Here is an 11,921-nt window from a genome sequence, read left to right on the forward strand (position 1 = left end):
TAAACTCTCTTACATATCTCTCTTGACCAAGAACAGAGGGGATTGTACTGTCCACTGAGATATTTCATGCTATGCACATGGATGTAGATTGTTATAAAGAATTTTAACTCCCTTAAAGTGAAGTTATTTAATTACTGAAAGAATTCAAGCAACTTAACCTTTGCACCCTGTTTCAATACTGCAGTAATTAATACATTTCACAGCTTTTGGTTCAAATCATTTCCAAAAACCCAAATATATTCAAACTTACAGGGTACAAAAGGCATTTTGGGTTTGGGGGATTTTGTTTATTTATGATGAGAACAAGTTAAGGCTGCAGGTGCCTTGGTCTATTATCTGTCCTCTTAGTTCTGCATCAGTAATGCTGCAAGTTGTGGAACACTTCTAATATGATTTATACCACAGGTTCCACTGTAAAACCAGTAATTCATTTTCCTGTTGCAGTCAAGATTCCTGAGCAACACAAGCAGAAATTCACCACATCTCAATCTCTGCATTTACTAGTACAGAAATAGCTTTAAGCAAACACTGGAGAATTTTAATTTCCAGGATTGCTAGGACAGTGTTCAGATTTGTTAATCTACAAATTCAAAGTGTAAAGTGCTCAGTACCTTTTTTGTTCTGGTCAGACAGAAAGTCTCAATGTCTATTAGTACTCAAAGCAAAAAAGAGCTCAGACCCATCTCAATCTCTGCATTTACTAGTACAGAAATAGCTTTAAGCAAACACTGGAGAATTTTAATTTCCAGGATTGCTAGGACAGTGTTCAGATTTGTTAATCTACAAATTCAAAGTGTAAAGTGCTCAGTACCTTTTTTGTTCTGGTCAGACAGAAAGTCTCAATGTCTATTAGTACTCAAAGCAAAAAAGAGCTCAGACCTGCAAGACTTATGCTCAGTACATTTTTGTTCTGGTCAAACAAAGTCTCAATGTCTATTACTACTCAAAGCAAAAAAGAGCTCAGACCTGCAAGACTTTTCTGACAGAAATGTAACCCTGTGTGGCCAAATGATTTCACCTTATTACTGAACAGGAGAATCCTGTGCCTTGCTCCTTAGCCACCTCATTCCATTCCTTTTAAATACTTCCAGAGATGGTGACTCCACTGCTTCCTTAGGCAGTGTCCCAATGCCTGCCAACCCCTTCAGTGGAGAAATTTTCCCTAATATCCAACCTGAACCTTCCCTGGCACAACTGGAGGCCTCTTGTCCTATTGTTTGTTCCTTAGGAGAAGAGACTAACCCCACCTTGCCAGAGTCTCCTTTCTCAATGTATCTGGCAGCAGTTTCACCTTAACTTACTGGTGAGAACAGCCATGTGAAACAGAATTCTTCCAAGACTTTGGGTAATACTGTACAGGTTCAACACCTGCCACTTCCCCCTGTTCAGTGAGATTTGCTACACACACAAAGTCCTTCTGATATTTTTACACTGTGGTGGTCAGCACTGATGCTAAGCAGAAGGTTCTACAGTAAACCTTATAAAACACTAGTACACCATAAAGTGCAGCTCTGTCTGAGAAACCCCCAAGCTCAGGAAGATTAATGATTTAAACAGAATCACTGAAAGGCTGTCACAGCTTCAGCTGCTGCACCTGCTTTAGTCCATTGCTCCCCTGCTGACTAAATGCACTGGTTTGCCCAGTGCCCAGAGGAAGAAGATATCCTGCACACACTGAAGTCTGTATGAGCTCATGTATCAGGGCACCAACACATGGAACAGCTTAACATCATTTCAATGCCTGCCATTTATGACAAGCAGTTGCTTTTCACGTGTATTTAAAATTTCAGGTTAAGTGTATTTTTGCATTTTAAAACAGCAAGAAAAACATTCTCAGGGAGATTCTCAAGTTAAAATTACTCTCAAATCGAACCAGTGGTCTTAAAATGTTGTAGAAGTTCCTCATAATCAGAACAGAGATGTTATGAAACTGCACCTAAGCCTTAGGTAAAAAGAATTAAGTGCCAGTGTTGGCTGCTAAGGGAAAATAAATCAGGCTCAGAGCACTTTGCAGGAGCCAGTTAAAGTCTCAATGCTGAAGGAAATTCAGCAGCACTTACCTATCTGCACTTGCTCTGGCTGGCTCAGGGATACAAATGCTGATGTATCATCAATCCACGAAACCTGAATGTTACCTAGAAAAGGCAAAAAAGAAATTTTTAGGACTATCTTAGGCTCAGTCACAGATCTGATCTGCTGTGCCATGATGTAGAAGAAGAGAGTCAACTCTGAGTACCTGTACCTGAGAAGGCTTTTGTCCCCTGGAGAGGTGTATACACAGCTGCACATGGGCCTGGAACTGTTCAGGAATTCAGTGCTGCATGTGCATACTGTACACCCTCAGACCTCATGTTCTTCCTTCATGGGTTCTATATAATTTCACAACAAAACCTGAAGCTCTTTGCTGGGATTTCAACCCATGAGTAAACAGAGAACAGCTCTTTGGGTGATGATAAATTCCAGCAGAGCAGGGCAGGCTGAACACACGAATGGAGAACTCCAGTTATTGCAACACTAAATTGTCAAACTCTGTTTGGGTCCCACTACACATCACATCCTGGAGGTGCAATGAACACTTGGAGTCAATATGAGGACAAAGGCACAAGATTATGGACCTCATTTGGAAGCTGTTACAATGGACAGTGACTGGATGTAAGTTCCTCTATTCATCAAGTAGTTAGTGCATTTTCTATGTGAATGGCTTAAAATGCCACATTAGCACTAAGAGAGCTCATAACCAAGGAAAAGCAGTGGAAAGGATTCCCATTCCAGACACAGGTCTTATTATAGTCTGAAATCTGTTTACACCTCCTGTCCTGATTTAAGTGCTCTACTGTTACTACAGTTCAGATATGGAAAACTGGTGCCATTTTTTTCAGGTACACTAGGAAATCAAGCTATCTATAATGTTACACCACCAATTAACCCTCAGACATTACAAGGTTAAAAACAATGATGCAAAAAGGCTTAAAATACATTTATCCTCAGTTGTTTAATCTATTTAAATCTAATTTAGCTTACAGGTTACAAGGTTAGAGAAGTCTCTTCTGAAACTCAGCCAGATTATAAACAGATTTTCCAATTATAAAAAAATAAAAGCCTAGATACGTTTCATTTGCATGCTGTACATTTGAGTAGCCAACTCTTTAGGAGTTTAAGCTATAATCATTTTGCTCATTGCCAAACCCATAATTAATTCAGTATGGTTTCTGGTGTTTCTCTGTACTCAAAGGCTAAGGCTGCTACTAAGCAGAGCCTACACTGAGTACTCCAATGTTACAATCCCTTTAAACACTTTTTAGGGCAAATAAATTCAATTTCTAATGATTCAGTCTTTGAACAACAGAGATCTTTGTTGCCTGTGGGGAAGGGTCTTTACTGCAGGAGAACATCCTTTGGCAGGACACATCTCACAGCACAGAAGCAGGAACTGCTCTGTGAGTGCAGCTCAGAACTGCAGTGGCTGTGGTAGGACCCTGACACTGCAACAGAAATTACTGCACCATCTGAACATTGCTCCATGTGCACTCACAGCCCCAACTCCCTCAGCCTGTCCTCACAGGGAGATGCTCCAGTGCTCTTAGCAACTTTGTGGCCTCCTCTGGACTTGCTCCAACAGTTCCATGTCCTTCTTACATTGAGGACACCAGAACTGTGTGCAGTGTTCCAGGTGGGTCTCAGGAGAGCAGAGCAGAGGGGAAGAATCACCTCTTTGGACCTGCTGCCCACACTGCTATGGATGCAGCCCAGATCAGAAAGAAAAATTCTCCTCCACATTTTGCAATTGTGGCCTTGGTGTAAAATAGCAAAGAGGATCAGTGACAGATAAAAGCCACCTGAGGAGGTCAGACACTACTCAAAAGGACTTCAGTGCCCACATTTTCACTAAGTACCAGTTAATAATAGATTAATTAAAATCCAGCCTGCTGATGGCACTTCATTTCAGTATCAGGTCCTTATTCACTGCTGCAGAAAGGCTGCTGCACTCTACACCACTTGGTAATTTTAGCTAATTAAGGGCTTTGCTGCCTGCCAACATATGCTGCCTTTATACTCAGATTTATACACTTCAAATACATAATCTAAAGCCAAAGTCAAACATTAAAAGAGTGGACAGAGTTGCAGCCTGAAGAGAATCACAACAAATGCTCTTATGTGATTCTCCATGCTTAGGAGATGTTCTTTTCAGACTATGCCACATTTCATTATTATTAAGAGATAAGAATTTAGGAGAGATAAGACTAATAAATTAGATCATTCAGCAATACTGCTAAGCACTCAGTAAATAGTGTGCACTTCAAGAGTATGGTGAAAAGGGAATAAAAAAATCTGCTCTAGCAGTACAATGTTTAGCAATCAACAGAGCCACATGCCAACCCAGTGCAAGGCTAATCCACATGAGTCATGCACAGCAATGTCATGGAGTATCAGCCCTAGAGAAACAAACCAGGAACCTTCTCTCCCTGCACTTCTAGAACAGATCAAATGTCTCCAATACTTTGAGGAACAACAGCACTGTTAGCCTGTATGACCCTTTCTGCTTGCTGCTACATGCACTGTCAGTGTCCTCTGCTAAAAAAGGATAAGCCAGGTAAAGGATTGTCAAGTGAAATAAAACATCTTTGCTCAAACAGGAATAGATGAAAATCTGATTTTTTGCCCCAGAGATTAAGGTACAAAGTAACATGTATTTTTTTCTATAAATCAATTTGAAAACTCTACGTAAACTCAGTCTTGCAAACAACACTGAAATGCACATAATAAAATGATATTGACGAAGCCATTCAAACATTTTTCTTTTTATACTCTTATACATTTCCTGCATGACAGTTACTGGCAATTAGACACTCAGATATTAGGACTATATGGACCTTCATTTAACCACAAATGTATATGAATATATTCCATTTTCTTATCACAGAAAAAAAATTTACCACATTGACACCATGACAGAATTGCTAAGAGTTTCTGGACACTGACTGCATCAGATGACATACACAGCTGAGGCTTTTATTCTGTGAACAAGGGTTGAAGCTATATGAAAGACAAATTATTCCTGGAGAATAATTGAGAAGGGTTAACAGAGCTTCCACCTTCCTGGCAGGAAGACAGGCTAGAAAGAAAGCAAGAACAGCTGAAGGAAACATTGGCATGAGAAGAAGGAGGAAAGGCCAGAAATGTACAGAGGGAAAAAACCCAAAACACCAGAAGTAAAATCTTTAGAACCCCATTAAAAAAAAAATCCCCGAAAACCCAACAACAACAACAACAAAATTTAAAAAAAAAATCCCCCAAACCCAACAACAACAACAACAAAATTTTTTTAAAAAAATCAACCCACACCACAATCAAAAAAACCCAATAAACCAAAAAAACAACACTCAGAGCTCAGGTGTCTACATGGACATGAGTGCAGAACACTTCCAACACTCAGAGCTGGTGCCTACATGGACATGAGTGCAGAACACTTCATACACATATATTGTGTGCTAGAAGTTTTCCTTAGACTAGATTGTCACATTTGACTCCACTGGAGAATTTTAAGTAGCAGTTTTTACAGTACTTTGATAGACTAAATTTTAATTAAAAGTCTATCTGAGATGTTCATTCCAGAAGTGAAGGCTGCACACTAAACCTGTATTCCAGCAAATCTTTCTTTAGCACCTTCACATCTCACATCAGCACGACCAAATAAACCACACAAATTTAAGTTAAGTGCTCTCAGAGACTGTACAGCACTGCAAGTACTTGTACAGTGAAACCACATTCACCCCTGAGGCTGCAAAAACATCTTGCATGAACAGGTGTCCCTTGGTGTGCTCACAGTGCCCAAAGGTTTCAGACTCCTGAACACCCTTCTAGAGTAGCAAACCTCAACCAGTTCCAAGTCTGACACTGCAGCCCCTTCAGCTGTTTCACTGCTTTCCTTTAGAAGCTTCGTGGAAGATTACAACTCTGCTTCAATTCATTCCAGGCTAAAACAAATTCAAAATTTCTATAAAGTCCAATTAAACCAGCTATTCAGTTTAACAACTGATTTTTAATCTAGGCAAGAGCTTTTCTTTAACTGATGTAATAAATAGGGATAATTCATGTTTGTTACTGTCTTTTTTTTGGCTTTGGGCTAATCACAACCTCACCCTGCACCACTCTCTGTGTGCCCACAACTGAACAGCACAGGCACTCCTACAATTCTTAAGGCCAGGCTGGATGAGCCTTGAGCAACCTGATCTAGTGAGGAGGTGTCCCTACCCAGGGCAGGGATTGGGACTGGATGATCTGTAAATCCATTCCAACCCCTAAATTCTATGATCCTATAAATTTGGGAAAGAAGAATCTGCAGTTTGGTTTGAGATACCATGGTACAGGACCTAACCCAAAGTGTAGATTAAGTAGGGTCCAAACGCCAGGAGTTTGGCCATGCAAGGATGGAAAGATTCAGCTCTGGAATTTGGAGGAGGGAGAGGAATTTCCCAGGGAAGGAACATTGGGGGCTGTGTCCCTGCGCCCCCTGGCGGCGCCAGCGTGTCACACCTGGGGGAACACAACTGAGCTGAGCCCAAAACCCACAGACACAGAGCCCAAATCCTGACCCTGACACAGCACCTCCAGAAAAATCCCTGCAGCTCCCTCCATTCCTGCATTCTGCCTTTCCCAGCCAGGACTATTAACCCCTCCCTGTTACACTGACCTCATGCTGCAGTGCACATGGAAAGGTCAGAAGGAACTGAGTGAATTTTATACCCTGCACAGAGCACCAAGCCACAGGAGTTCAGCATCAGGAGACCACAGCCCACTACTTTGGGTCTCCATGTGCTTTTGTACTTCTACAACAGGACTATCCCTGCAGGTTTTCAAGCTGAGACTGGATGTGGCACTTAGTGCCATGGTCTAGTGACCACGGTAGGATTGGACTCGATCTTTGAGGTCTCTTCCAACCTGGTTGATTCTTTGATACCATTCCCAGTTATTAAACATCTTTTTTTCGTGTATTCTGACCTGGATAGTGTTCACAATCCTGAAATCAAACTGGCTGTTTTCAAGCTTGCTTGCCAGACTCATAGCAGCCTGAGTGTGGCTTGCTGCAGACTGCAGGATGAACCTTATTCCTAAAGGCTCTATCTGCTTTCACATCAATCCCCATTCCCCTCAGCCACCTATATCCTCTTACCTCCTCCAGGAAAGGCTGTAAATAAAAGGATCAAAGATCCTCAGTATTCAGCAAGCACCACAGAGAAAGATTTCTGAAGAGCAGTTAATCAGGGCAGGCATTTTCAATACATCGTTACACAGAAAACCCACAGGACACCATTCAAAAACTACAAAAGATGTAACCACTACCTACACATCATTACCTACCCCAGGAGTAACTCTGCATTCACAGATTAAAAATAACAAACCAAACCAGAAGTACTTGCTAACGACAAAAAACTCCACCTATAAGGAAGAACAGACTGTATCACTCACCAAAGGCACTGAAAAGCTGGTAAAGGTCACTAGTCTTCCACTCTTTGGGAAAAGTAACATGAAGAACATGGTCTCGTTTTGGCTGCACTACAAAACAAAAAAAACCACATTTGTTAAAATAAGAGTCACTACTAGAATGTTTTCCAAAAAAATCATCCAGTATGGTCCTTGCTTTTTTTAAGTAAGAAAACAGGCCAAGATCTATGAAACTACAGCAGCATCAATGACAATGTGCATCAAAGACATTCTAAATCCTACAAGCTCATCTGTATAAGAAATTGGAACAGCATTATATGCAGCAATTAGCACTGTAGCTCTCACTTTTACACACTGCCCCTGCACATCTGGTTTGGGTCAGCATCAGAGGGAGGTTCTTCACCAAGACAGACCTTTGCCCTTGCCAGTAAAAACCATTTGTATGTAAGAAATCACCACAATGTATCTGCAGGAGAGAGCTGAGCTTTTACAGCCTGTGAATTCCTCCCATATTTTAAAAAGAAACAAGAGGAACATGTGTATTTTCAGGTGCAAAGTGTTCAAATATTGTACATTTTCATAAGCACATCATGAATTGAGTCTCTCCACAGGTATCTATAGAGGTTTGGTTTTTTATTGATGACATATTGATAGTTTTTCCCTTGTCATTTCACATGTGATGTCAGAGGCTGAAGCAATGAAGTTGAGCTCTCCCCTTGGCAATTTACTGCTCCAGTTTGTTAAAGGTAACTCAAGGGTTAACTACACACAGCCTGGTATGATCAGATTTTAACCTGACCACCTGGTAACACTCTCATGAAAAGCTTCTCTCTGCTCTGGGTATAGAGACATAGGCACTGACTTTCATCTCAGTGAATTATCTTCCTGAATTCTTTTCTAAGACAAACTTGTCTAGTTTCTGATCTCCTCAGCTTTCAGCATTAAAACAGGAGAGTTTTTCAAGGAGTGTATCAATCATAGAGAATGTGTCCAAAATCAGACCATCAACCACTTGTTATTGCTAAGTGCTTTAATCTGTTTCACTCAAAACAAGTGGGGTTAGCTTGAGTTTCCCAGAAACTCTCTGCTAATGTATTACAGGTTTCCATGAGCACCTGAGAGCTCTGTCAGATTGGACAGAGACACAAGTATCTAAAGGAAACAATCCCTTCATAAGCACAGGTGAAGCTTGGATCCCTAAATCCACTACCTCAAAAAACCCAAAAGGACACAAATTTTAAGCACTAGAATTCAAATTTTTTGGCACTAAACAAGTCAAACACCAAAACTCCACAAATTGTCTTGACTGACTGAAGATGAACAGCCTGCTGAGCTAGCAGCTCAAGGTTTCAGTATTTGTAAACCAGTAGTAGAAAACTGTACTTCAGTTTCAGATGTCATTACAGCCTTTTTCTATTGATTACAGAGAAGAAACTATTCCCAGCCTTCCAGTATGAGTTTATTCTTAAATTCACTGTGACTCCTGTTAAAACCTCTAGAACTTCAACCTGCTCAGGGCAGAAACATTTGATTCTTGTGCTGCTTTGCAGTCACTCTGTGCAGCAACTTCATTTTTAAAAGAGATTTCTAATACACAGTAACACAAGAAGAAGATGAAAGTGAAGTTCATATATGCAATACCATTTAACCTGTGTTATTTGAAATCCATTATCTCTGGAAAAATTGCACGAACTTGCTATTACACTACAGGATAAACTGATACACAGAGCAAAACTTACAACAGTCACTTGTGCCTCACCTCTCTTTTAAAAACAGCTACCCCATAATGGCCTTATTCTTTGTGTGGCTTTACTCCTCTGCAAAAACTGTCCCCACAGACAACAACCAAACAGCCTCCTCGAGCTACAGCAGTGTTTTCACCTTGGAATAGCACAAAAAGGACCTCAAACAGCCAGCCCAACATGCCTCCCCTAGCTGTACCTTCAGCTCTGAAGCCCAGAAAGCCTCCCTGGCTCAGATTCTCCTGTAACATCCACAGCAGTGTGTTCTACAGGAGTGGCTTTCAGATAAAAGAGACAGACTTGCAGAGGCAGACTCATTTTTGGCAACTCTTCTTGGCAAAGTATCAAAACAATCCTGTAAGTTGGCTAGCAAGTGGAAGTAGCATCTTCACAAATTAGTAGCTTTGGCATTCTCTCAATGACCCAAAGTATTTATCCATTCTTCCACTCAGTAGCAAACAGTTGGGGAAGGAAGGATGCAATGTAATGAGATAACCATTTGCAACACATCCACAGAGCCAGAGCTCAGTGATCTGACCACCTGACTGAATTAAAAACTAAATTTATGCCCCTTCAGCATATATTTTCCTCTCCAATAGTTACTTCTATCTTTCTGGAACTGCATCCTGTTACTGTTAACCTGGCATCAAATGAAGGGTCACACACCAGTCTGAGCTTTCCAGGGCACAGAGTGGAAAATGTCTCCACATCAGTAACACTCCCAGATGGGTATCACTTCCAAGACATTTGTGTATCTGACTTCACAGTATAAGTGAGGCTTTCACCTACTTAAGGACTAGACTGACCTCCAAGGCTTCACATTCACATAATGCAGATTCTCTGGTCAAAGTTGAAGAATTTCTGGTTTTATTACTCTGCTAAAAAAAACACATTTAAATCTCTTCATAAGTGGCTAATAACCTAAACACAACTGATGTCTCATGCCTCAGATAGGCAATAATTAACCTTTACACTTCCCCCTGCAGGATATTTGTCAGAATGCTACTAAGTTCACAATGTCAGAAGCTACTTACAGTCTGGTCCTTCCAAATTGAGATAGGGAATGTCCATCACTCTCATCAGAAACAGCCTGAAGCAAAATGAAAAAGAACCATTAGCAAATTGCTGCCTAAAGACCTTTCAATAAGCTTTTCCTTTTCATCCCTTTCTACAAGTTTGTTCTGAAGAAGCAGAATTAATCATCCCAAATATATCTTAAGTCATATTGAACCAAACAGACCCTCTAAGTCTAATCCACTATCTAATAATGCAGATTCAAAGTTAATTGGCATCATGCTAGTGATTGTACTTACTAATTTTAAATGTACACAACCTTTCCCGTTTTCTGAGCAATGCACATCCATCTCTAGACAGAATGGACCTTAAAGCCCCAAAACTGTACAAACCATCATGACTTCTCTGGAGATAACCAGAGTCTTTTGTCCTTTAATATGTAGCTGAAGAGTTTCCCAAAGCATTCAAGAAATGTGGTCCATAAAAGCTAATCTTCAGCTCTGAAAACTATTTCCTTCCAAAATGAGATAAACAGCCTAAAATCCTGTCATAGGTACAGATGCCATGTTGCTGTTACAGAACATTTGCTGTGAGTAGTGTTCACTGGAGGGCTAAAATAAATAACTTTGCATTATAACTGTCAAGAGCTTCTAAAATGCTTATCAGATTACAGTTACAGTCAACTAAGTAATAACTGATACAAACAACTGCTACAAACATTTTAAGCATACAGACTGACCTAATTCCCTGGAGATTATTTGTATCATACCACACTTAGTTTCTAAGAGTTTGAAGATGATGTCCTTATGGTTACCTGTTACCACTGAAAAGTCTAGTGGAAAACAGCTGGTAACTTGTTTATGCTATAAATACTCAGGAGAAAGAGAAAAAAACCCTAACACTGGGGAAAAAACTGACTCTGTCAGTTCAGAGAACTGGCACCAGTTATAACACACAGTCCCATCTAATTTCTCTTCCCAAGTCTCAGGGAAGACACAACATAACATGCACTGTGTCCCCCTGAGCATTGCAGAACCTTACCAATAAAAATTAGAAATATCCAATGCTGGACAGCAAAAGCAGTTTTTTATTTTTAAAAAAAAAAAAAAAAAAAGAAGGCAGATTTGGTTGAAGTGAAGCTATCTGAACAACAAGCTCCTGCAAAATCTTGGAACCAGCTACTTTTTAAAGCACTCAGATAACAAGTCTAAGTTTTGTAGGTAGCAGTTTTCATAAAAATAAAGATGAAGTCTCCTAAAAGTAAGAGAGTTTTCACAGCTGTGTGATGAACTGTGCAGAGACACTGATCCAGCTGAAAAAAGAAAAGGCATCTTTTAAACCCAGACCAGTTTACCAGTCCAGCTCAGCCACTAGCACAGCCACATGTGGCTGCAAGCACAAGAACAGCAATTCTTCACTCCTACACTGCGACTGGGAAGTTATTGATCAAACTGCAGGAAAGCAAACTGATGTTCTTTTGCAATGATTCTGCAAAGAAAATTAAATTAACACCAAAAAGCAGAGGGAGAAATTGGCTGATTTGCAATACATATCAGAGAACCAACTCCCTGGTGAGACATTTCCCACAAACATTGCACAAACCCAAGCAATTTCCAGAGATTTTGGTTTCCGACATCATTTTGTATAAGAAGAAATTTTTGTAAGTTAATTTGTATTTCTACAGACCACGATGCTATTCAGCTCAATAAAACATGGTGTTCT

The 11,921-nt window shown here is 40.3% G+C and overlaps 1 protein-coding gene across 1 annotated transcript in view; it reads right to left on the reverse strand.

Annotated features, from left to right (window-relative positions):
- The window catches only part of PARN (poly(A)-specific ribonuclease), a 39,065-nt gene that overhangs the window by 10,590 nt on the left and 16,554 nt on the right, over positions 1-11,921 (reverse strand). The window contains exons 17-19 of the mRNA XM_009084833.1: positions 10,220-10,275; positions 7,468-7,554; positions 2,061-2,135 (exon numbers count right to left, since the gene is read on the reverse strand). Of these exons, the coding sequence (XP_009083081.1) occupies positions 2,061-2,135; positions 7,468-7,554; positions 10,220-10,275 (218 nt within the window). The remainder of the gene's footprint in view (positions 1-2,060; positions 2,136-7,467; positions 7,555-10,219; positions 10,276-11,921) is intronic.

This window comes from Acanthisitta chloris, unplaced genomic scaffold, assembly GCF_000695815.1.
Source record: "Acanthisitta chloris isolate BGI_N310 unplaced genomic scaffold, ASM69581v1 scaffold11951, whole genome shotgun sequence".
NCBI classification, from domain to species: Eukaryota; Metazoa; Chordata; class Aves; order Passeriformes; family Acanthisittidae; genus Acanthisitta; species Acanthisitta chloris.